Source organism: Agelaius tricolor, unplaced genomic scaffold (genome assembly GCF_023055355.1).
Source record: "Agelaius tricolor isolate 1412-34295 unplaced genomic scaffold, bAgeTri1.0.p SCAF_3, whole genome shotgun sequence".
Lineage (NCBI taxonomy): Eukaryota > Metazoa > Chordata > Aves > Passeriformes > Icteridae > Agelaius > Agelaius tricolor.
Genome location: NW_027269263.1, coordinates 30,873,855 through 30,899,837, shown reverse-complemented (window position 1 = coordinate 30,899,837; position 25,983 = coordinate 30,873,855). Strand labels below are relative to the sequence as shown.

The following is a 25,983-nucleotide window of genomic DNA, read 5'->3' as shown; positions in this document are numbered from 1 at the left end:
GTTAATCTTTGGTGCCTGTGTGTCCTTTAAGTGCCAGATGCTGTACAGAACATTCGCTGTATTGCAACAAGTTGGCAATCCATCCTAGTGCAGTGGGACCCTCCTGCTTCTGCCAATGGCATAATCACACATTACATCATAGCAGTCGAAGGAAATTCTACAAATCTTTCATCTTCTGGTACACTGCATACTTTCAGAAATCTGCTTTCCAACGCTACTTATCAAATTAAAATAAAAGCTGCAACATCTGCTGGTGAGGGTGAAGAACAGATATGCAATGCCAGTACACTTCCAGAAAAAGGTAAATAATTATTCGAGTTATTTTTTTGTTTAATTTAAATGATGACTATGAAACAAGCAGGCATGGAAAAACTGCTTCAATACAGGCAGTTAAATCATTCTGTTGTTTAAATTTCTTTCTAATAAGGAATGAAGAGAAACAGGGCTTCCTCTTTGACCTGTTATAGAACACACCTAGTGATGAGAATAAATTGCCATTTTTAAAAGCACAGCAAGAACAACCTTTTCTATGTGAGTTTGAATAGTTATTTTATTCATTTAGGTTGCTGTATAATATCTGCTTTGTTCCTAGAGTATTTATCATATTTGAGACTCTATGTCTGAAAAAATTTTTGGGAGTGAAATTTTTGTTGTTTTGCTTTTGCTAACTGGCAGTGGTATGAATTCAATGGCAATAAAGCTGTTCAGAATTCAGGAAATTGAGAAGAATTTAGCCTCTACAAGCAAACTTTGTAATAACTTTTCATGGGTAGGATTTTTTAAAGGAAGAAGGAAAATTGTGAGCTAAAACCAAAGAAAAATGTAGACAGGTTTTCTGGCATTGAAGTGAAAAATTGTTACCCAAAGTCTGTCTTCCTTTTTCTCTCCACACACACACTTCACACTTCACCTAATCTTGGCAGTGCTTTCACTTGACATGTGGAACATGGAGATGATATTCTATGCAAAATAGAATTAGTTCCATGTGAATAGCTGTGTACCTATCTTCTAAACTGAAAGTGGAGAGGAGCTCAAATCTGAATCCAGGAAGCAAAGGCCTGTTTCAGTCCTCCAGTCAGGGGTGATTGTTACTCTTGGGACTGTTTCTTGGGATTTTTTTCTTCTTTGGTGATAGTTAAATATAAAAATTGAAAAAATATATTAAGCAATAAGCATCCAGATAAGATTTCATGTTTCATCTAAATTACAGGAGAAATTATTGGATTTAGTTTAGTTTTTGTTTGTTTGTTTGTTTGTTTGGTTGGGGTTTTTTTGTTGTTTTTTTCTTTGTTTTGTTTTGGTTTTTTGTGTTCTCTTAAGTGAGATCGATTTATGCAATGGAGTTCAGTAGGTCTCTATTTCAGAAAAGCTGGATAATTAGAAAACACAGGGGTGGGATGGAGGAGCGCTACTGTACCCCAGAGGCTTAGAAACCAAACCGAGCTTTTGTAATACTTTACTACTAAGTTTTTTAATAACTTTAAATATGAGTCGCAGCACTTGTATATACTTCAACAGAAAGAGAGAATTTTCTCAGATCTGGCAAATAATAAACACAAAACCCTGTGTCAGGTGCAAGGTTTTGGTTCAAATGACAAATGAAGGGGAGCAGCTCAGCTGTGCAGATTTGAGTCAGACATTGAACTTGGAGGAGCTCAGACTTACCCTTACTCTTAGATTCCCTGTTGCTAGCTTCCTGAGTGGCATGCATCTCCACTGGATCCCTCCTGTGGCTCTCTCCACAAAGCCTTGGTCTTCCATTATGAGCTTTGATTTCCAAATTTCTTAAAATTATACTTGTGGATGTGAATGTCTGAATGAATCTAGTCTGTGTTGTCAGCTGGACTACTGCTGCTTTGGTTCCAGATTAAATGGATGAGCTCCAAATGAGGACAATCCCCTTGCTGGCATATTTTGGCCAGCATTATGAAAATAGCCAGGGTTGTACTTTGATGACTGCCCCTCCTCATGATACAGTCTATCCCACTAAAGCCTGGCCACATCTGTTATTTGAACTATGATGTGGCATATTCATACACATTTCTGATGAAAATTTTCTACCTAAATTGGCTTCCTTGTCAACAGTTCCCCTACAAATGCTGCCAATTTGTGATCCCTGATAGTCCCCTTCTGTCCAGAACCTTGGCAATTTAAGACTTATGCCTGGTTCATCTGTCTTCTTGTTTGCTCAGAAACTTCTGTTCATCAGCAGGGCTCAAAATCCAATTTTGAAAAGGCAAAGGCATTGTTTAAGTATCAGACATGAGCATACTCTTACTCAACATTTTACGGTGTTGGCTGGAAATAATGTAGTGAGCTGAGCTGCTGTGTTCAATGTTAGATACATGTTCCTGCATTTCTGGACATTTCTCAAATGCAGTCAGAACACTCAAAGATTTCTTTTACACCATGGCTGCTGAGGAGCCAACTCTCAGAGCCAGAGCAAGACTGAACCTGGACATGGAGTTCAGACTTTGAGATAGCTGCCTAGGAGGGATGTTACCCTCTGGTAACAGAGGAGAACAGGAGATTTCCTTGGATATTGGAGGATGGGGGAAAGGCTTCTAGCAGTGTTAAAGAAGCCTGACACTTCTTTAGAGAATTAACTTTTGAGAAAGTTGATTGTTGGGATTTCTGAGAAATTTGGGAGTGGATATTAATTAGTCCTTGAGGAAAGACTGCGAAAGCTGTGGATTAACCATGGGCTTTAGGGAGAGACTGGTAGTGTCCTATGGTCCATGTTATAAGGAATTGTGCTAGCAGGGGAAAAAAAACCCCCACTTTATTACACTCTTTATTTTGTAACATTTGTTTCATGTGTCTTATCACTAGGAGCTTTCCTAAGTGAAGGATTTATACTATAACACATGTACTTTTTGCCACAAACTCTGCACTGACCCTTTCTTGCTTTGTTGTTGCTTAGTCATATTTACAACAAACTAGTTATTATTAGGACATTTCCTTAGCTGTGTATTTGCATGAATTGTTTTGTAGTGACTGGATACTAGGAATTGGAGATTCATGGATGGGAATGGAAACAGTTTTATAGCTGTTGTCAGCTTCTTATTTATGGTGGTCTAAGATTAGTCACAGAATATGTAGCCAGCACTGAGTCACTGACAATGCATTTATTTCTGACATAAAGTGAAATCGAATTTGGCTCAGTGTCTCACTGCATAGCATTTGACCTTTAAATTCTTGGCAAGATTGTTTGCCTTTTTTGAGGTAAATTTGTTCATATCTGGGTACAAATAAACATCAATCATGAAACTTAAATTTATGAGGAGATTAGTAGTGTTTTTTGTCTAATCTAGCTCCATTGTCATTGTCCACCTCTGCCAGATTGCAGTATGTTATAAAAGCTCTCAGCTTTGTAGTGATAGTATTAGTTTGTGATTAAATACATTATAAGGGATATGAAAGATAATATACTATACATATACATGCATAAATGAGTTAGGATTTTATGACTGAATATATATCCTTGGATTATTTTCAAGATAATGCACTTACTAAAATGAAATTTCATTAAGGTTGAAAGAATTTTTAGAAGCAAGAGACAGCCATTAAACAGTAGGAAACTTCTCCAAAAGGCAAACTAAATCTGTGAATATTCAGTTAACTCACAAATCTGGGACAAGTGTAACAGTCATTCAGTTTACAATAAAAACAGAACAATTAAAAAAACACTTGAGGTATGCAAAGCTTGATTAAGAAAAAGAAAACTGCTTCTGCTTTAAATATTTTCATTTAGATTTTACTTTATAGACTTTTCACTGTTTTCTGAGAATATTAATCATATTGATTGCAGTACTAAGACACAGAGAGTAATTTCCCCACTTCTCCCCCTTACTGCTAGTCATACCTGATATTATACCTGAACACAGTCTAAGAATAGGTTGAGGCCCCCACTGTACTCTGGTACAGTCCTTACCATTTGTTTTCTGCTAAACAGAGATGCATTCATGACGACTTGAATTTAAAAGAAATTTGGTTATGGCTAGAAATTTGCCCAAGAAGCACTTTTTCATTTAATCTGGGCTTCATTTTCCAGGCCATTAACTTGTAGCTTTACACAAAAGTATGCCTTCTGAATAAAGAAGAGTAGTGCCTAAAGGAATTGGTGATGGGAAAGTTTCTCAGGTCTTTTGGTGTGGAGGTGGCAAACTAGCATCATCTTTTGTTACATGTGCACAAAATGTCTTTACACTCTGCCCTCGAAAGGTTCTGGATTTGTATCTCCAATATGCAGGTTCCCACTGGAAAATGTGGGCTTTTTTTAATCAAGACCTTTGAGAAGCACAAAGCATAGCAAGAGCTTAAAGCCTTCTTCACATCCAAGGAAATGCTGTTTCCTTCACCATAAAACCTTTTCTCAGGATTTGGCAGTTCATGACAGCTCTGAACTGGAGTTACATGATTTTCCTCATTAAGTAGTGAAGAAAATGACAGATGACCGTGATGCACTGGAAGAATATTTAAACCCATGCCCTCAAGGGGTTCTTAGGGCTGCAAGTAGGATGTGCAGTGCAGATGGTTTGCCCTGGTTATCCTGAGGAATCAGCCTGCTGAAGAGCCACTGTATTGGAAATGGCAGAGCTTCAGTGTCCCCTGTCACTAATGCAGAAAAGGGCGGTGTGTTTCACATGTTCAATCCCTCTGCAAGTTCACATTTTGAAATTGTATTAAAGTAAAATCATCCAGTAAAAATTTCAGAGTGAATTCTTTGAAACATTTCTTTTCAAGATGACTAATTTTTTTCCCAGAGGTAATTTTCTTTATGTCATTTGGACTTCTTTACATCTTATGATTAGTTTTCTGGTCCAAATTTAAGTTGATGGCTTTGAGGTTGATGGAAAATCTTCACTAGAAAAATGCAGTATCACTTGGTTGCTGCCAGTGAAATTGTACTGGTGTGATTTTTATAAGAAGGTTGATAAACTAGATGATTCATATAGCTAAGGATAAAGGAATTTTTGTCTTTTTTTGTAGGGACTAGGTCAACTCTGCATTACTATGTAAGAAATGGTGGTGACATATATGTACAAAGCTGTCATGGATAGCAACTACAGGTCAAACACAAATGTTTACTGAATAGCAGACTGTTTTAGTTTAATGGAAGGCTGAACATTTAAGAATTGAGTACAGGTAGCTTTTCACTACTCTTTTTTAGTTTAAAGAAGTGCATTTCTCTCTAGATTTGCATGATTTTATTTTTCAGTACTTAGATCCCACAGTTGGACATTGAGTTTTCTAATGTGCTAAGGGCTGAGAAACATGGTCCATAGAGGCTCTTTTAAGACGTGCTCTCAACTGTGCAATTTCCTTTAAAGCATGTCTGATAATGTCAGTCCCAAGTCATGGGAAAAATAGTCTACAGTTTTTTATATTTTTATGTTAGCAAAATAATTTGAGTCCTATTCATGATGTACTTATTCATACTGAGCAGGACTTTGTATCATGATGACTCCTCCTGAAGTTAGCATTCTATACTCGATTAGTATTTAGTATGATCAGGGTTATCAGCTTAACCCATGGAACTCATTTGTGTAACTAAGCTTTAAAAATTTAATGGAGATAGTCAGTAAGAATATTTCTTTTCAGTTATTTCTATTTTCTGAAGACTTTTTTTGGTGTGTGCCCACTGCTGTCGGTTCTACTTTGTTCTTCACTTTCCTCCTATTGACGCTCTTAATTCCGCCCAACAGACTTCTAGGCTGCCGCAGTCCTTTTCATCCAAACTCCAGCTACAAGCAGCTGTTCTGTAGGCAGGCTTTTTTTTATTAACTTTGTTAGGAACTATGCCATATCATATTACTGTCTTCTCTTCACAGCCTGTGCAGCTGTAGTTGTTGCTTTCTACAAAAGTCTCCACAGAACGCCATAACCTCTCTTTTCTCAGTAGATTTGTGTATGTGTCCTTTGCTGCCCTCAGGTTATCTTTGCATTGTGAATAAGGTGTTTTCTACCAAGTGTTTTTTGTTAGTTTAAACCAGTTCTGCTGGCCAATTTTAACTTGATATGAGTCTTTCCACTGTGCTAGTGCTTTTTCTACCAAGCATTTCCTTTTATTTATCAATTAAAAGCTTACTCCAGAGCAGTCCACCAGCTTTGGAAGGACTGATTAGAATTGTAGCCAGACAAGCATAGGGCTGAGATCTGCCAAACTAATTTCTATTTAGGTGTTTAACTTTCTGTCAACTTCAGTGAGAGTTCAGTCATGTAAATAGGTTTTAGGAGCTTAAAATCCCATGCGGATCTGATTTCAGTTAGTTTGCATTGAAATTTAGGCATCATATGAACAATGGGAGATGAATCTGAAAATACCTCATTCCTCTTCCATTCCAGAAACTGAATTCACCGGCATTTCATGGTTAGCCTCTCTGCCAGCTCCCTGGCTGGCTTTCAAAAGCTGAATTAGAAGCTATTAAATGGAAAATTAGGTGGAGTACATTGCACCAAATGTTTTAGACTTAGAAAACCTCCCTACTCCCAGAGATAGTTGAATTATAGTAAACATAATACAATAGGGAAGGACTGTGAGATATGTGATGAGACTTAAGGGATCCTATGTATGATTCTTGGGAAATTTTAACTTGGAATTAGGATGAGAATTTCCACTAGCCAATCAGAGAACAGTCCTCAGCAATTAGTTTCTTACAATACCACAATCATAACCTTTCTCATGCCCTTTCTTTCAGAGCACCTTTCTGGAAATTTGGATTAATAATACAATTCCCATTAGGTACATATCAAATTGTCAGTGTATAAGAATTGATAATAAGTCTTTATACAGTTCCAATGTAACCTGAAATAATAATTGAAAAATATGCAGTTTCTGGCTTCCATAATTTTTAGTGTGAACAGTGATCACTTCATCATAGTTAAGTCATGTTTAGAAAATTTAGACAAGCTGCATGATTACTCTAGGAAGCATGGAATGATTTGTTCAAATCAGTACCATCTGTGGAGAGAAAAAGTTGGGGGAATTTTAGTCATTCTTGAGGAATGGAAATCTGATTCTCCATGCTAGAGTAATTGTAATCCTCTTTGTATTTGTAACCCAATAGCATAGCTGTCTTGAAATTGTCTCTGAACACAATCACCAAGTTCAAGAGATACTGTGCCACTGGGTGTCACTGCTCTTCACTGGGGCCCTAGGACCAAACATCTTTGATCTGCTCCAGTTTCAGGTCACATCTTTTCATTTGTTCCAATGAGTGATTACGTTTATGTTTGATTTGCCTAGGTAAGGAAAGAGACAAAATTAGCTGGATTTTAAACTGACTAACATTTAAGGCTCTGATTCCATTTTAAAAGTCTGTCTAGGGAATGAGAGAGAAAATTTTACTGTGAATTCTGCTGACTGACTCTTGATTTTTGGGTTAAAAATATTTTGTTTATATAGGTCTTCATAAACTGGAAAAAAGATGACAGAAAATAGTTATCCAAGCTTTTGTGTCAAAGAAGAAATGCTTGTCTGATTGTCTGCTATCAGGACACCTGCAAGTTTATATTTTAAAATGGTGGTTTTCATGTAGTGTTACTTACTGGGATAATCCCAGGTGTTACCTTCAGCCTTGTGAAGATAATACGTATGGGCATCCTCAGCAGTAAGTTGGAAAAAGGACAGATAGAAAGAGAAACGTCATTTCTCTGCCCTCCATTCTTCCTCCACTTTCAGTGAGTTTGTCTCTTTTCCAAATACAAGGAAGGCTCATAGAGGCTGGATTTATTAGAATTTTGTTAGTCTGCCAGAGAGCCCACAAATCAAAGCCACAACCATTTTGCCTGATACAATTTCTAGTTCTGTGAAAGCCAAGTGTCTTTTCCTTCTTTACTGCAAAATTGCTAACACTTGGTTATTTTTGATGTCATCATGCATGTTGAAAATAAGGGAACCAGGTATTCTCCTTAAGAAGGAAAGGCCACCATGGTGTCTAGATCATGGGCATTGCTCTTCCTTTGTCTGTGACCAGCCTCTTTAACCTGCCTTGTTTTAGGTGCAGAGACTGCAGTTGTGCTAGCCAGGGCTTAACCAGCTGCACATTTCAGCAAGTGAAAGTATATATTTCCACCTTCCTACTAACACTCAGCAACTAACCAGTTACTATCTGCTTTATGACAAACCCTAGTATCTGTATTGGAATATAGCCCAATAGTTAGTTTTCTATTCTATCCCACATTTTATCATTATCGTATTTGAGTGTGTAAGAACTCAAATTTTTGCAGTATCTTAACAGATATTAACAGCTTACATTACAACAGAATAGAAGATTTATGGAAGAAAAATACAGGTATTTTCTACTAACCATGTAGTATTTCTCTGCCTTTATTTTCCATAAAGTCAGTAGTCGAACTAGGACATTTCTTGTAATTTGCAAAAATAGCTAATACAGCTTATATAGTTTTTATGACAATATTGCAGTTATTTTTTGAAAGGGGGTAAATTAAGTATTACATCCCCAAATCTGAGCAAGCAAGAATGGTACTGCATGTTTTGATATTTTTTACTACTTTCTGTACTTATCTTCATGCTAATAGCAACAGAGAAAAACTTTAATTTTGATAGCATGGAGTATGATGATGGAAGTTTTCTTGAGCAAAGATTTTTTTAATATAGTTTGGTTTTGTTCTGTGTCTGGTTAGTGTGTAGCAAGATGGGGGCCTATGGGGCTGTTGCATGTTGGGGTGTTGGGTACTTGTGCATGAGAGCTCAGTGGAAGAACAAGAGATGGCCTATGGTTCTTTGCCTACTCCCTCTCCTGCAGACTCCACCTGCTTTGGGTTCATTTGAAGGGATTTTAATTTCTCAACCTTTTCATCAACACAGCTTTGTCTGATTCAGAATTTATATTTCTTGTAAATATCCATATTTAGTGGAGAAGATTTATCTTATTATATTGTGATACTTTTAATAAACAAATTGTTGCAGACAAAAGCAAACATCAGATATTCCCATAGGGCTGAAAGAAAAGAAAAAGGAGGGTTTTCTCTTCCCCAGTAACGTTGGTCTGGGATCCTTTTCCTCTTTATGTAAGCCTTGGGATTTCTTCAGTTTCAGTTTGAGGATGTATGATGTGTTTTTCTTTTACCAGTGATACCTCTTCCCCCAAAGACTCTAAAGCACTCTTTAAAGCTATGTGCACACAATGATTTCTGAGCTGATTTTTCTGCACAGTTTTTTGCCATAGAGAGTATTAGTATTATCTTACAGAGTCTTAGAGATAATATTAGCTTTCTCTATGACTATGTGATATAGCACAAAACCATATGTTCAACTGGTCTGTGAAATCTGGGAGTATGCTGCTGACTCAATATAGACAGAGTAAATGTGTGTACATGCATATATATGTACATACATGCACTGCTTCTGTCTCATGGATGTGAATATAACTTCATATAAATAAGTGGAAGCAAAGTTTGTGGGAAGTTTATTTTTTATCTTTTATTCAGCTCTTTCTCTTAATGTTCTTGTAAAGCACTGCTATAATGCCAGACAAACATATCACATGTATTGATACTTTTCATTCAGAAGGTGAAAAAGGAGATTTACAAAACTTACCTTGATGTGTTGTGTGAGGATTTCATATATTAGCAAGAGAGAAGGAGATACATGAGTATTTCTAAATAAGGGCTGAAGAGCCCCAGTTAGAACCCATAGTAAAACATGCTATGTGTAGCATAGAAAAATAACTGTGTAATATTCCCTCCATTAGCTGAGACAGTGCCCCAAAAGTAGCAATAGAAATGTCACATCTCTCTACACTGGTCCTACATCCCATGCCTGCAAGAATTTTATTTTTTTTTTCAAAAGCTATAGTAAACATATGCTACCTAAATATGTACACTGTGATTTATGCCATTGGAAATATTGCTTATTAAACATATTAATTTGAATCTTGGTCTTTAGATATGCTTATTAAAATATGTTTTCAACAGTGGAGAAAAGTCGTATAGTTGCAATCACTTTTCATTCGAATTAAGGTCTCTTACAAGTGTTTTAATCTATAGTTCCTAGTGCACCCAGAGATATTGTTTTTTCCAATGTGCAATCAACAAGTGTGACCTTGCATTGGAGATCACCAAAATCTATCCTTGGCTACTTTCAAAACTACAAGATTACCACACAGCTACAATCCATCCACTGCAGTGACTGGGAGGCTATGGAATGTATTGAATATGAGATGCATCAGTATTTACATGAAAATGTCATGGATGGCTGGATAGAAGACACAGTGTATGAACTGAAAAAATACAGATGGTACAGATTTGCTGTTGCTGCCAGTACAAATGTTGGTTATGGCAGTTCTTCACCTTGGATTTCAACTCAAACCCTTCCTGGCTGTAAGTAAGGATGTCTGCCATGTCTCATAATGCTATAACAATGTGATGTTCATTTAAATAACAAGAACTCTTGTTGAAGTTATTTCTTCATAGACCTATAATACTGGTGAAGTCAATAAGGATTTATAACTACTCTTGACCTACTATATATATATATATATATATATATATATATGTATATATATATATATATATATATATATATGTATATATAAATATATATATATAATATAAATTGTGTGGTAGGTATACATACCTAATACTTACTAATATTTCAATGTATTTTGTGTACTCTTTTATATTTACTGCTTAACCAACAGTATTTCAATCCTCATGTAGCTGTACTACATGTGCAGACATGGTAAGTCTGAATTTTTGCTGGTATGAGTTGATATGCCATTTTTCAATACAATTTCACCTGTGGGGTGTGCCAATGAAAAAAGTATTCTTTTAATTCTTTGACTAAAAGTCTGTTCATTAAGTTGTAAAACTTTCCTGAAATGCTGTTGTGTGTTTTTGGCAATGAAATTTAAGCAATAGTTTCTGAGGGATTAAGATTTCTTTCTAAAACCATATGCACCTACAGAGTTTACTAATCAGAGTAGCCATGAAACATGTACAGGATTGCCTTGACACACATTAGAACTCTCATGCCTCAGCTGAGGATTTAAGTTTCCAAGTAAGAGAAGAGGTAGTTGTCATAAATAAGTCAGCACCAAATATTTGAGAGAAGGGGACATGAAACATAAATTATTTAGGCAGTTGTCATGGGAATATATTATCTTCCCTACCAGTTTGCAGCCATCCTAGGACAGAGAATACCTGAGATCTGGCCTCTGTAGAACAACTGAGAATCACCATGGATAGCCTGACTTAATCACAGCTCTAATCACAGTAATTTCCCCTTTCAAAATAATAATAATAATAATAATAATAATAATAATAATAATAATAATAATAATAATAATAATAATGTAGCTACCAGGTACTTAAAGAGCTGTGTACCAAGGACTACTCAGCGGTCCAGATATTTGCCTTGTCCCACTCAGGTTTTTATAATCATGTGATGTGTGGACACTGTGCTAGTAAACATCATAACAGTCTGATTTTTTTATAAAGCTCAGAAGTAGTCCTTTGGATTGAGAAGTGCTGGAATCAGCTGCAGAGTCATTCTCATGTGCACTTACTTTCTTTGTCTAGTGACTCATGGGGAAGCTCTGCCTGTAACTCAGTGCAACATTTTAAATTAAGGGAAAGAAAAACCCAACAAACCCAAATGGAGCAGAAAATAGATAACAGAAGTTCTCCACAACTTGAGCAACTCTTGAGCCAGCAGCTCTGGGGAGATTTCATACTATCAAAATGATAGAACTCAGCTGCTGATGTATGCAAATATTTAAAAAAACATTGTTGTAGAATTAAAAAAAAGTTAGGGATTTAAACTGGAAGGGGAAGCAGATAATGAAAACACATATAATTGCATACAGTTAGGATGCTTTTTATGATTTCCTCTTCGGAGAGTGATGATTTGGTTTAAGAGAGAGCTACTTTCCTATCCAGCCCCACTGAGAAGATGGTAGATCAAAGTATAAACATCTCAATAGACTGCATGAGCCCTTTCTATTCCAATTCAGTGCTATTCTCAGCCACATGTCCTCTGTGTGTTCTATTAGATAGTTTACAAGTGGTGGGGTAGAAATTATAAAGGTTCCACCAGTTCTTCCAGCCCAGTGTCTGGGGCTGCTGTCCTGTATCTGTGGTGATGGAAGTAGGCAGCAATGAATTTCCTGTGACTTAGGCTGGTGACACATCAGGAGATAAGCTGCCTATAAAACACACCGCTGTGGAGTCAAGGCAGCATGGCACTGTTCCAAATGTCATGTCTGGGCACTGGTCTTTTTCTGGGGTAATGGCAATCAGCTGAGGAGGAAGAAGAAGACAAAGGTGACATGACACCTCTGAGTAGCCAGCTGGCAGCTCTGTCGTGCTTCAGCAGTGCTAGGAGCCTCCATGAGCACTGGCTGATCTTTAGCTAGAGCAGGTTTCTAGGTACCTCATAATTTTCAAAGCCTAGTTTTTAAAATTGCTATTAAAAATCCCCTCAGTTCTGCTCTTTCTTTTGCATAGGCTACAGCCTATAGCAGGAAAGAGCAATTCAGAATGCACCAAGCAGAATCAGCACTCTGGGCAGCCTTGTAACAGAAAACAGGTGTTGATCTCCCTCTCCTTTCCCTCATGAACAGGGCCAAGCATCCTCTGGATTAGCCTGCTGATACACAGCCAATATACTTGGTCTGTTAGGGCTTAAGAGTGCTTAGCTGCTATGTAAAATACCCTGAGTACTTAGCCCATAAAATCAATGGGAGTTGTGTTTGCACATTTGAGGGCAGAAGTTAGGCACCGTTTCACTTGATTTTCAAGAAGTGCCTCTGTAAGACATTGTTTCTACCAAAGGTAAAGTTACCTTTGTTGTGAAATAATAGTTTAAGGATTTTTTTCTTCATAATTCATGAAATATGTGTTTCTCTCAGAAATTGTGTTTCTCAGAATTTTGTGTTTCTCAGAAATTTGTGTTTCTCTCAAGCCTAAAGAAAATATTCACCTATCATATTCAGAAGGTTATTTATTATCATATTCAGGAGGAGCATATAAGGTGAAAACTGTTAGACTCATTTCCCAGAATATAAAGAGAAGAAACCTCAAGAGCAACAGAAATTACATAAAATAATTCCTAAAATTTTTTTACAAGTTCTGAGGGTTTGATTGTTGTGCAAAAGCAGAAATACCTAAAAATTCGGACTATCCAGGGTGTAAGGTGAGGATCTTAGCTGTTTTTTTCAGTTGTTCATTATGAAGAAAAATGTAAGGCTATAGGAATTATTTTCAAGATTCTCTAACTTATTTGCAAGTCTCAAACAAAAAACAATGTCAGTGTTCTGCACTGAGAGTGGTTATAAAGTTACTCTGTGAAAATACTACGGATTGCTAATGCAGCCCAGTTCTCACATCACACAGACAAACTATTCAGCCTTCCATCCTGCAGATTAATCTCACAGGAATTGTCTTACTGTCTCATAAAGTAGTGTGATGGCACCATTATTACTTAGCTGATTGATTGCCCAAGAGCCAAATCTATTCTACAAGATTAAATATTTCCATCATAACTTAGATTTATATAGTTACCAGCACAGAAGATCACAGTGTTGTATCACAGTAAGGGAAAGGGCAAGAAATGTTTTCCATAGCTATGGAAACTTTGTTCCCTCACCCCTACACTTACCCCAAGTTTCACTATTACATTTATGAGGAGAACAAGATTGGCTGAACTTAGGTTTTCTGAGAGAGAAATAATCGTGGAGGGTCAGTGTTAGATGGAAAATGAATGACACAAAATGAACTGACCTCATTTTGGATCTCATACAGTTACACAATGCAATGCTTTTTGGTCAACTGCCAAGTCCCCTAATGCCAGGATACACTGAGGTACAAAGGAAAATCCCAGATGTTTGAATGTCCCATGAAGGCCAGGACATACAAGCATGGGGCAGAGGGTTATGCTTCTCTTTTCAGCGCCTTCTTTCCCAATCCCTGCTGATACCCAGTTGCTTGGTACTATTAAAGAAATGTTTCTGTGTGATGAAAAGTAATGAGATTTCACGTCTTGTTATGTGTTCTTTCTTCTGGAAAGCTTTGCCTGAGAGAATGTGTTTCTCTTTGTTACATTTCCTCAAAAGTAAATGTTTGAAAATAATTATGGGCTAATATAACTGTTCAAAACTACATAAAAATAACCTAGATGATTAAAAATTAAATAACTGAAGCACACACTTTATTTTTGCTGGGAAAGGGAAAAAAAGGAGCTGATCCTAACCAAACTGGCAAGCATGAATTTCTGTTAGAAAACTGGAGTATTCAGTCTTATTTTTGAAGATTATGCTAAATGATGGGCTATCCAGACTTATCTTCAAACTAACACACTTAACTGCTGCCTTAGCATCAGGACACAGATGGATGGGAAAGATGACCCTGACCTCCATAAGACCCACATTCCTGTGCAAGGATAGAAGCATGATAATCAGGAAATGATGGTTATTAGTTACAGAAAATGCATTATTGTGAAAACCAGGAGAAAAGTGCTTATGAGAGGAAGTGATTGGATTATGGGGGAATGAGAGAATAAGACTAGGTCATTTCTCCAGAGTAAATTGCTGTGATTTATAAGAGAAAGGGGGTAGTGATATCATGGCTTCATACTGACCAGATTCATTTCACAAACAAACCTAAATCAGAATGCGGCAGTCATCCACTGAATCAAACACAGATTAAAAAAAGATGTTTTTTGTAAGACATAATACATGTCAGATACCTTTCATTTTCTGGTTTTCCCCCCAGTTATACATGTAATTTCAGAAAAAATATTCCTACATTTCAGTATGATTTGGTTAATGTCTGATATTTTACTTTGCATAATGAAAATAAACCGTGTATTAATATTTAGATGTACTTTAGACAAGTAACTAAATATAGCATACTCAATCAGAATTTTCTTGCAAATATCTACAAATGCATCAAATATAAACTGCATATGGAAATTAACCATATAAGTAACTGCATAGTGTATAATTTGTAGATGAGATTATGCCTTAAAATTATTTCACACCATCTAATGCATAACTGCAGAGTCCATTAGTTCTATAAAAAACAATGGAAAATGGTCTTTGGAAACTTGGTTCCTATGAAAACTAAGGCCAAGAAGCTGTATGTATATATATATATATATATACATATATATATATATATATATATATATATATATATATATATATAATTTTATACTGTTTTCCAGAAATTTCCTTTTGCAATAAAGCTGATAAATATCATTGCCATAGTTACTAGATGCATTGTTTACACTGAAAGGGTGTTTGGTAACAAGCCTGACATGCATTATCTGAAAAACAGAATTTGTGCTTTTTCTAATTTTCAGGGACAATGCTTTCCCTTGTTTTGTTTTATCTTTTGTAGCTCCCCACTTAACAGCCAGCCTTCTCTGAGCACTCTCCTCTTTTGCCACCCTTCATGTGCACTCTCAGTTCATTCAGTTACACTCCATTCATTTGTTCCATGCTCTTCAGTATTTCTGGGGACTGCTTCCAATGGTTGAATTTGATCCTGCCTATAAAGTCTTGTATATTCCTGCTAATCCCAGCACGGGAATCTAATTCCTGTATCCAACATCCCAAATTCATTTTAGCACCTTACCTAATCCCAAATATTTCTCTTTTATTCTGCAATGGTGGTGCCAAATTTTCACCTCCATAGTGCAAAATTTTATTATTTTCCTCATTAATCTTTCACAGATAACTGCAACAGCTACATACTTCTTTCCATGTTCTTTTCTTTTTCCTACCCTGTGTTCTTCCTGAAGAACTAAGTAGCCTCTTACATCCTCCAATTTCTTTCCTCATTTAGCCCTCTTACCTAATGATTAATAGTGGAAAACTACATATTCATGTGTTAATTTTGTTTGAGAAAAGAGACTGCATCTTCTGATTAGCATAGGTACAATCGCTTTAGTAATTTTTTATAAGATACTGCTGACTGATATGGATATTTTTGTGGTAGATTGAAAAGAAGGCACAATGAAGTCAGGTTGTGGAAATACGCACAAATACTTTTTCGTTTTTTACCAGGCTGCTCAGGGATACTTTCCACAGTTGTCTTTTTTTTGTAGTGCATCCAAAAGCAAGGCACCCTGGAGCCAAGTTCTGTGATTATCTACAAATCTGTTGTCATTCTATTCCAAATTTCATTTCCATGAAATTTAAATGGTTATTATGAAAAAATAATACAATTTGCTGAGAATTGCTGAGTTGTTATTATGATTTCATAAATTTCTTTTTCATGAATAAGACATAACTAGGTTAATTCACATATCACCTCAACAAATGGAAATTTTAGGGAAATCTCATTTCTCAATGTGAGCATTCTTGCCCTCTTGCAATTCTTACCACTTCTTTTGTTTGGGTTTTCTGTATTTTCTCAACATGCTAAGAATAAATTGAAAGGAAATGCAGAAAATTACTTCTACTTCTACTTTCTGATACTACTGGAAATTTTTTCTAGCATTCAGAATTTGATGTCTTTTCACAATTTCTTGTTCTTGGAATGATTCATTTGACATAAGCAAATATATTATACTTGACTATTTGTATAAATATTTGCATATATTATGCTTGTGTCATGTGAAATACTTATAAAGAACTTGTAATTAAATAACCCTATAATCTCAATTTGAAATTAAGTCATAGGCAGTCCGTACTCTAGAAAAATTGTAGTGGTTATAATGAAAGATGTATTTCTAAATCACATGGTGCGACTTATATATGAGAAAAAGAGAAAAATTATAGTTATTTAAGCAGTGTGTAATCTTAATTGTGAGATAAAGTTTTATTTTCAAACCTCTACTGGCCATTAAAATTATACTGGGTTATTTTTTGTGCACTTTGTTGGCCATGATTCATTCACACACACTTTTTTTTTCTACAGCTCCAGATGGTCCTCCAGAAAATGTGACTGTTTTAGCTACATCTCCTCACAGTATTAATGTCAGCTGGAGTGAACCTGCCATCATTACAGGACCAACGAGCTACCTCATAGATGTTACCTCAGTAAGGCAACCCTGTTTTACTCAGTGCTTATACAGATGGCTGGGGATATCAATACCACAGCAATAGAAATTGCAGGACAGACATAAGTGGGTTGAAAACCATTTAAGTGTGTCTATTTCCACAGAAATTCCACATAAGAATTAATTGTACATTTATTAATTTATTAATAGGAGATAAAATAATTGGTTCATATTAAAAAAATGTGCTAATAAGAGATCTTGGAGGGAAAAAAGTGTATCTATAAATGTACACAGGAGAATAGTAGTTGAGCTTAGTGGAAGTGGACCTCTTTTTAACCATAATGACTTTTTCTTCTTCAAAGGAAGGAAATGTTCATCGCAGTGATTTTACAAACCAAAGTAGAGAGCCTAGCAAAAGCAAATGACTTGTACCAAGTTACACAGCACCAGAGGGCAAACCTGAAAGTCAAGCTAGATTTCCCAATTTTCACTTGGCGCTCTGTCCATCAGATTAGTCCTATTTTGGTAGCACAGTAATAACACTTCTTTCTCCTTGATCTTTATAACCAAAAAAAGCTGACATAAGAGGAAAACTCTGGTGGCTTTTCTCTTTTCATCCTCTACTGCGCTTACAAAACGCCTTAAACCCACCATTAATAAATCCCATTTCCTGCCCTGTGGCAAGATAGGCATCTTTCTAAGTTCAAGCCCATGAGAAGTAGAATATAAGTTCCATGTTCTGCCAGGAATTATACAGACAGGGCTGTAAGTGAAAATAAGAAGTAGCTTACCAGATGTTACCTAGGCAAAGTTGCTGTTTACAGTTTCAAAAATTTTTAATCATTCAGTTTGATAGTAGGAAAAAAATTTAAAGTCTACTTCAAACTATTTAAGGCCTTTAAACACAAAGTTAAGTTTTCTGAGAAGAGAGTAAGACTATGTGTGTATATTTAATTTTTCTGAATCTGTCATAAGGATTACTGATCTGCTAATATATTAATGCTGAGCTATTTCTGCTATCAAAATGTCTAAGGAGATCAGTAAAAAAATAGCAAATATTTTTAAGCTACTCAGAAAAGTTACAAGAGAGAGTAATGTGTAGTCCTGTAATCTTCTCTTCCTCTAAGTTCATTGTACAACATCCAGAGAAAAATCTGCTCAGTTCTGAACATGCTTAGTGCAGCAGTAGAATGGCAGGATGAAGGATGTATGGCGAGGGGAGGACTTACAGGGATGATTGCTTGGCCCAACGGGTAGGTCACTAAAAACTATATAGCAAGTTTTATTTCCTCTCTAATAAATTAAGAGAAGACTTCTTCCTTGTAAAAAATTCCTGTCATTTTTGACTAAGCGGCATTTTAGTGCATCAGGAGGGGAGCATTTCATGGTTTTTATAAAACTTTAAAATTAAGTTTTCAAAGCTTGAATTTTTTGGGATTTAATATTTTAACAATTCGCATTGAAACAATTTCCTCTCTGACTGATAATTCCAAATTTATCAATTATATCACCCCAATCTACACTCTAAAAATATTATAAATAGTATAAATAAAAAATATTATAAATAGTATAAATACTATTATAAATAGTATAAATACCTTATCAATATAAGTTATAATAAAATTCCTGAAGGAAGATAATCTACGGAATGTTCTGTGTGAACTTGCCAGCATTTGAAAAGAACTTAAAAACTGTTTTAAATCTTCAGTTTGGAGGACCAGTTTTTACAAAGTGAATTTTTTGGGTTTTTTTCAAGGTGTATTTCAGATAACCAGGTTTATGTTTATGGATTCCCTGTAATTAGATGTTGTCAGTCTAATGACTGGCACTACAGGTGCCAGTTCTGGAGAATTTTAGTAGGCAAACCTCTTCTTTCCTAAAGACCAGTAAAGCTGTCCCAATCTTTTTCAGTGAAATTTTTAGTATATATTTTATTGTCCCAGCGGGAAAGTTTTATGAAGACTCCAAATTCCACAAACTTCCAGTATGTGTAATTTTACTTGTTCTTATTCTCAGCTGAGTATCTTTAAATATTTATAAAAATAGCATCATAGAACAGAATAATTCAGATTTCTCCTCTGTTATATACTAAAAGTTAATAAGTAGTATTCATAACTGAATAGGAATATTAGGATTCTGCTTAAATTACTAGGATGTGCCTTGCAGCTTTAAGGATCAGAAAAGATAAAAACTACTCCATTATTTTTCCTCCTAGTCATGTTTTAGTTTGTCGTACTATAATTCTGAATAAGTACTTCTGAATAAAATATTCCTGGAAATAGGTAAGGAAAATGGAACTTAACCATTAAAATTCATGGAGAATAGAAATAAATTTAATGATGTAGTGCTGTGATTGTACTTTAGCTGTTGGATAAATATTTATATGCCAGATTCTTGATAGTCAGAAAGAAGAAAATGTTTCAGCTCTTGATGGCCATCCCAGGAAATGAATGTCTGTGTAATTCATCAGAAAGTTTAGTTCAGGTTAATTCTCAGTGGGGATATATGCCTATCTGTCAAATAAATTGTATGCTTGAGCTGTTCTAATGTTTTATCAGCTGCATTTAATACAGATTTTGTTCAGTGGGAAAACTACTGTACAGCTACCTAATTCTCTTTTCAAATTACCCACTGAAGAAACAATAATAAAAACATTATTAACTGAAGCAGTGGGAATATACATAAATACAATTTTGTAATTGATACTTGATGAAACACTAGAAAAGTACCCATTTTTTCCTTTTTCTTGTTTTTGAAGATACCATTAGAAGTGATTAATTGGATATGAAGTTCAATACAGGAGATTTTTCTACAGAACTACAGATTATTTGAGATGTAAAGATGAGAGGTGTCCACAATGTAATTCAACCTGTAGCCTGCTCTAACACAGAAACAAGTGTACCTAAAATATTCCTCAAGAATTATTTGTTGTCTTTTTCACATAATATCCAGTGCTGAAAATTGCTCAGCAACCCTCAATATATTATTTTAGCTTATAACTAAATTCATAGTCATGGTTTTAGTTACATTTTTAGGTATATCAATGCAGATTGTGTATTTTTTAATTCTTGTTGGTTTTTGTGTAAGTAAAAATTCTATTTATATTCTTGTGAGCACTGTAAATAGTGGTTAATCTTCAGTTTATTAACACCTTTTTTATATTTTAAAGTTATTACTAGGTCTCCTATAGTCCACCTATTTTTAGAATGAACCTTAAAGCTTTCCAGGTTTTCTGCTGGGAGGATTAATCCTTCCCAATTCTCTCATAAAAAAAGAGCTTCTATTCATAAATCCAAAGAAGAATTGCACCTTCCACTGTTGTATCAACATTATATATTGCTGCCCAAATTTCTAATTGTATTCCAAACAATCTTCTGATATATAGATGTTCATCTTCTGGATCTTTGCCTAGTTTGATGCCTGTTTCAGGTCACTATAATTGCCTTGGCCCAGTGTCTCCAAATTGGTTCCTGTTTGCTTGGTGTGAGACAGCACCGACCAAAGAGCCCATTCCCTTATCCACAAACTACATGAAGTGCCAGAAAGGCAGCATATGGGTTAGATGGGAGTGTATTCCCCAGCACAGCTTTGTACACTTGGGATCCAGAGGCTCCTTGTGAACCCTTCTATATAACTAGTTAGGGAAGTGGAAGAATAAAACTTAAATAAGATATTCACGTAATAATTTCCTGCTTTTGCTGTTTCAAGCCTTGTAACAACTTTTTTTTTAATATTTTACTGTTTTTTACAGGTGGATAATGACAACTATAAAGCTCAATTTTTGAAGACAAATGAGGAGGATAAAATCTTAGAAATTTCTGATTTGAAGGCATTTACAAGGTATTCTGTAGTGATCATTGCCTTTACGGGGGATGTTAATGCTGCAGTCCTAGAAGGCAAGCCTAGTTCCCCTGTAATTGTCTCCACTTTTGAAGCAGGTTTGTAATTTTTTTTCTACTTTATACAGATCAAAATTCACAGCTTTTCTTTAATTTGACAAATACGTGAGGACTTTAAACACAATGTGGGCTTTTAATACAGATTTGTTCTCACAATATTTTTTCTGTAATATTTAAAAAGATGTCAGACAACAAAAAAGGGATGGTTATAAATAATATTTACCTTCAGTTATGCTGGATCCTATCTTGCTCCATGTAAAATTTGGCTATGTGGAACACAGCCAACTAGATTACTTCTATGGGCAATGAAGAGAGAGGTTCTATCTATACATTACTATATATATATGAGATACCTGTCTTAGTCAGGGATGACTCCTTTGTGGAGGTACCTTAAGAGACTACTGAAAACTTCACACAACATCCTTGGTTTTGGTGCAAAATTTAAACATAAAAAATTAGGTGAAGTGAATCCTACCATTTATAAGAGGTATCTGTGCAGACTTGAGGACATTATCTGTGTATTCTCTGTGGAAGGAAGTTGCTAGTGAAGACCCATAGGAAACACTGCTTGAGTTAGCTGTTCCACAGATTCTAAACAACCTGGAGTCTGAGCTAGATATTAAGGTGGCAGAAGTAGATGATGCTGTAAAGTTAGTCAGAGAAATAAAACTGAGATTAGATGTTAAAGAAAAGTAGACAGCATTTGCATTTCCTTAGAAAGCTATAAATAGTACAAAAATATAAATATGTACATGGGGAAAATTTAGTCCTAACTTTACATACATAGATCATGGTTATGGTCTGTCTACTCTCTTTGCTGTTTTTGAATTGTTGTTCATTGTTTAAACCAGTAATCAAGCAAAGCACTAAACCTATTTTCTCAAGAGGTATTGAAGTTATGTTTCATTCAAACTAATTATCACTTGTGTATAAAGCATAATTACCTCATCTCTAGAGGGTCTGCTGCAGAATAACTTTTTAGTTATATACTCAGGTTAGTGTCAGTTTTAAATGTACTACACTGTGACTTTTATTTATCATTTATCTTTCCTTTGATGTATGAAAACCCAAGGTCCCTATTGATATGATACTATATGTATATGTATGTGTATAGATTTGGATTATATAGATATAGATATAGATATAGATATAGATATAGATATAGATATAGATAATCTCCAATGCTTTAAGTAAGATAAATTCTAATGATTTCATTACCTATTTCTATGCCTGGAAGATCATATGCTCTTGTGCTGTAGAAAAAGATGTGGCTATGTGGTAGCTGGGTCTATGCTGAGACAGACAGCATCCTGTGGTATCTTTTCTGGTAGCTCTCTTTCTTATATGAATATGTGATACATTAGGAGGTGCAATAACTTTGGAGAGGAACAGGTTTATTTTTTTCCATCTCATTTCATCTGGTTTGTACAGCTTAGCATGTGGCTTTGTTAGGACCAGTTGACACAGACTTACTGCAGAGAAGCCTCAGTAAGCATTTGTTGTCTGGTATAAAAAACCTGGGAAATAGGACAACTGCATCTAAATCCTTGGCTGAGGGAATATGTTTACTTTCCATCGTTTGATTTCACTATTTAGAGGTCACGCCACATACTTGTCTGCTCAGGTACAGCAATAAATATTTAGCTGCCTGGAAAGAATGTTACAGCCTTTTCCTTCAGATAGGGACATTGGGAAAATGATTTATACCTTTGCTGTCTTAAGAAGAAGCTACTGGAATCAGCAGTTGACAAGATACTGCCTCCAAGAAAAATGCATGTTGTGCTTGTGTCTGGGCGTCAGTGGAAAAATTTTCCTAAAGATTTAGTTGTGAAAAGCAGAGACTCTTAGGAGCACAGTGGCTTGCTTCAGAGGAATATTCTGCTGTTTTCAGAAAGGAATACTCACTGACTCTTGCTTCTTGCTTCTCAACTTGTGCAAGGATTTGTCAGACCCAGATGTGTTTTGAGGTATAATGATGCTTTCAGGCTTTTTAAATAGATAATCAGGAAAAAATTTTCTGAGTAGAGACTACTGAGTTTTACCTAATCATTACTTTAAAAGTTTGTAGCATTCAGTGCCATCATTAAGAAAAGGATTTCGGTAGATATTTGACTTTTTATTGTGTTTATGAATATTTGCACATGCACTAAGTATTAGAGAATTTTTAATTCAACTCAGAAAATATCAATGAAATAATACTGATATACAAAAAATATAATTTTAATTTTTCAGGTTTTACTCTAATAGTAATAGTAGTAAACTGATTAAGTGGGTCATTGAAATATTTATTTCAGTGCCTGAAGACCCACCTAACAACATAACTTTTCAGAAGATACCAGATGAAGTAACAAAATTCCAAGTAACATTTGTGCCACCATCTGAACCAAATGGAAATATTCAAGTGTATCAAGCTATGGTTTACAATGAAGATGACCCTGCTGCCATCCAGATCCACAACCTTAGTGTCATTAAAAAAAAAGATCAGTTGGTCACTGCCATGATAGAAGGACTAAAAGGAGGACATACCTATAATGTCAGCGTAAGAACTGATACATTTGTTGGGCGAGGGGGGGGAGTATTTCTTTTTCTTTGATATAAGAATGAGATTAGTTTGAAACCTTGGCTGAATATGAGATTTTCATGCCAAGAATGTTAGCTGGGGTGCAAAGAGAGGTAAGTGTGAGGAACAAGGGGAGCAATGAACAGGATGGAGCAAGTGGGAGCAGGATGCATCACTGGTCTGGATGACCAGTTCATGTAGCAAAGCAATTTGTGACACATAGTTACAAGCACAAGACTAAATTTCTCTCTTAATTCCAGTACTGGCATTGCTCACTGGACATGAAAGGTCCAGTTCTGCAAGGGGATCTTGCTAGAAGTATGTGCATGAAGTACTTTGAAATAGTCAGAGGCTGGGACACAAGACAAGGAATGATCATTCTTTGAGTGAACTTACTTACTCCTTTTTTAAGAGTTCCGTCATAAGCAATGAAGTGTTACCACACTTAGGATTTCAAAGCAATATAAAGTAAGTTCTAGCCTAGTGTGAATGACAAAAGGAGTGTTTCAGCTTTTATTGTTGCTACAGATATATCCAGAATTGTCAAATATGAAGCTATTACAATACTCATTAAAACAAATGTTTGGTTTTTTTAAGGTGTATGCAATTAATGGTGCTGGTGCAGGGCCAAAAATTCAATTGAAAATAACCATGGATATCAAAGGTATGTCCCATAAACTATGCTGTATCTGAAATTTCTAGAAATTCTGAAGAAATTGCTCTTCCACCTGTGATTACACAGCTGTGTGCCTTGAGCTAGTTTTTAGGGGATGCATAATGTAAGAACAGGAATGTATAATTGATCCCCTTGAATTTTAGTGTTCAGTTTTGCCGATCATTTGCTATTTGTATCAGAAGCATACTGTCAAACACATGCAGACTCATTGAAATAATCATATCAAGTTCAATATTTCAATCACTATCAGCAAACAACTTAGGATATGACATAGGAATAGCTAAGTATGCAGTATCACAGTTGTCAAACAAAGCTATTGATTGATATTAATTGAAAAATTAAAACTCACTCTTTTTATTGTTTTTTCTTTTAATTGAAAATTATATATGTAGGCATTTATCAGAATATCGTTTTTAGAGGCTTAAGACAGTAAGTGAAACATTAAGTTGTCCCTGAAAATATGCTGGAGATTTTTTTTGCATAACTCAGCTGTGTGCGTTAACAACATACCTCCAGTGAAAATATTGTAAAACAGAACTCTGTGGTATATCTTTTCTTAAAAACAGAACCACCAAGGCCCAAAAAGAAACCAGCACCAGTTTATGATACCAATGGAGCATTACTTGTCACAGCTACTACAATTACAATCAGAATGCCAATATGTTATTACAGTGATGATCATGGCCCTATCAAGAAGATACAAGTTCTTGTTGTGGAAGCTGGAGGTAGCGTTTAATAAATTCCCTTGAAAACTGTTTTCAGGTTCAGGCTGTTTGTCTTTTTAATTTGTTTCTTGGGTTTCAGTAATTGCATTTTAGAAGAAGACAACAAAGTCACTTCTGCTGTGGCAACAGCACTAAGGGCACACAATACCTGTGGGCTGGGTACTGGATTCTGGGAATGCTTTCCAGTGAAGTGTCTTCCATGGTGTTTGAAGCCACCAATATTATTCAGTCCCTAATTTTATCACTACAGTTCTTTATTTTCTGTTTCCTTGAAAACCACCCCAGCATTTCACATTTGTGAGTATAAATAAATATGAGACTTTTGGGGTTTGGCAAGGTTATTCTTCTGTTGCTATTAGTGTTGCCTGTAAAAGAATGCAGCCATGTGCAGTTGATATTTCCATTTCATTATGGGGGCAGAGAGTTATATAAATCCCCTCTGCACGCTGTGGGTAAGAATGTTTATTCCCTTGTATGGGCTGATGAACATTTACGTGTGTGAACAGTGCTGTGAAACCTTTTGAGTAATTGCTTACCAATGTGAGTGGGAGTTTTATGATAGGACAGCTCATGGTCAGGCTTACTTTACCTAAGAAGGACAGATTCCAGGTATTTAAATACCCTATTTTACTTGGTTTCAAAGTATAGAAGTAAAATATGCACATTAAGTGAACACACCTTAAGTGTCTCACCTTCTTCTGAATTTGAATTTTAGCACTAACGCTAATGACATTTAGTTCATAACTATTGCAGTGAAGAGTCTCTTGAACTGAAAGATAAATGAATACCATGCTAAGTCACATTGTGAAGATTTTTCTTATGAGCTGCTGGCTACTATCCACATATGGAAATTTAGTAATTTAATTGTGAAATAATCCTTTGCTAGCTAGCTAGCCATGCTCAGTTTCAAAGTCGAGTGTCTTGTGCAAATTATATCCTCTACAGGCAGAACTGCTATGTGAAATTGCCCCTCAAATTTTCTAGTTGTGATTTAGTTGGCTTACTCAGAGATAACAAAATATGGATAGTGTGGATAGTAAGTTAAATGGAAATTCAGTTATAGGCTTATTTGTGTAAATTGCACCAATAGCATGCTGAGCTCTTAAAAATTAATTTCAAATGGAACTTCTTTAACTGTAGTCTGGTTA

At 35.5% G+C, this 25,983-nt stretch overlaps 1 protein-coding gene across 1 annotated transcript in view; it reads left to right on the top strand.

The window, feature by feature from the left end:
• PTPRQ (protein tyrosine phosphatase receptor type Q) overlaps positions 1 to 25,983 on the top strand; it is a 100,316-nt gene that overhangs the window by 41,619 nt on the left and 32,714 nt on the right. Inside the window, exons 25-31 of the mRNA XM_071422041.1 lie at positions 32 to 301; positions 10,015 to 10,347; positions 16,894 to 17,015; positions 20,727 to 20,913; positions 23,169 to 23,413; positions 24,032 to 24,098; positions 24,677 to 24,835. Of these exons, the coding sequence (XP_071278142.1) occupies positions 32 to 301; positions 10,015 to 10,347; positions 16,894 to 17,015; positions 20,727 to 20,913; positions 23,169 to 23,413; positions 24,032 to 24,098; positions 24,677 to 24,835 (1,383 nt within the window). The remainder of the gene's footprint in view (positions 1 to 31; positions 302 to 10,014; positions 10,348 to 16,893; positions 17,016 to 20,726; positions 20,914 to 23,168; positions 23,414 to 24,031; positions 24,099 to 24,676; positions 24,836 to 25,983) is intronic.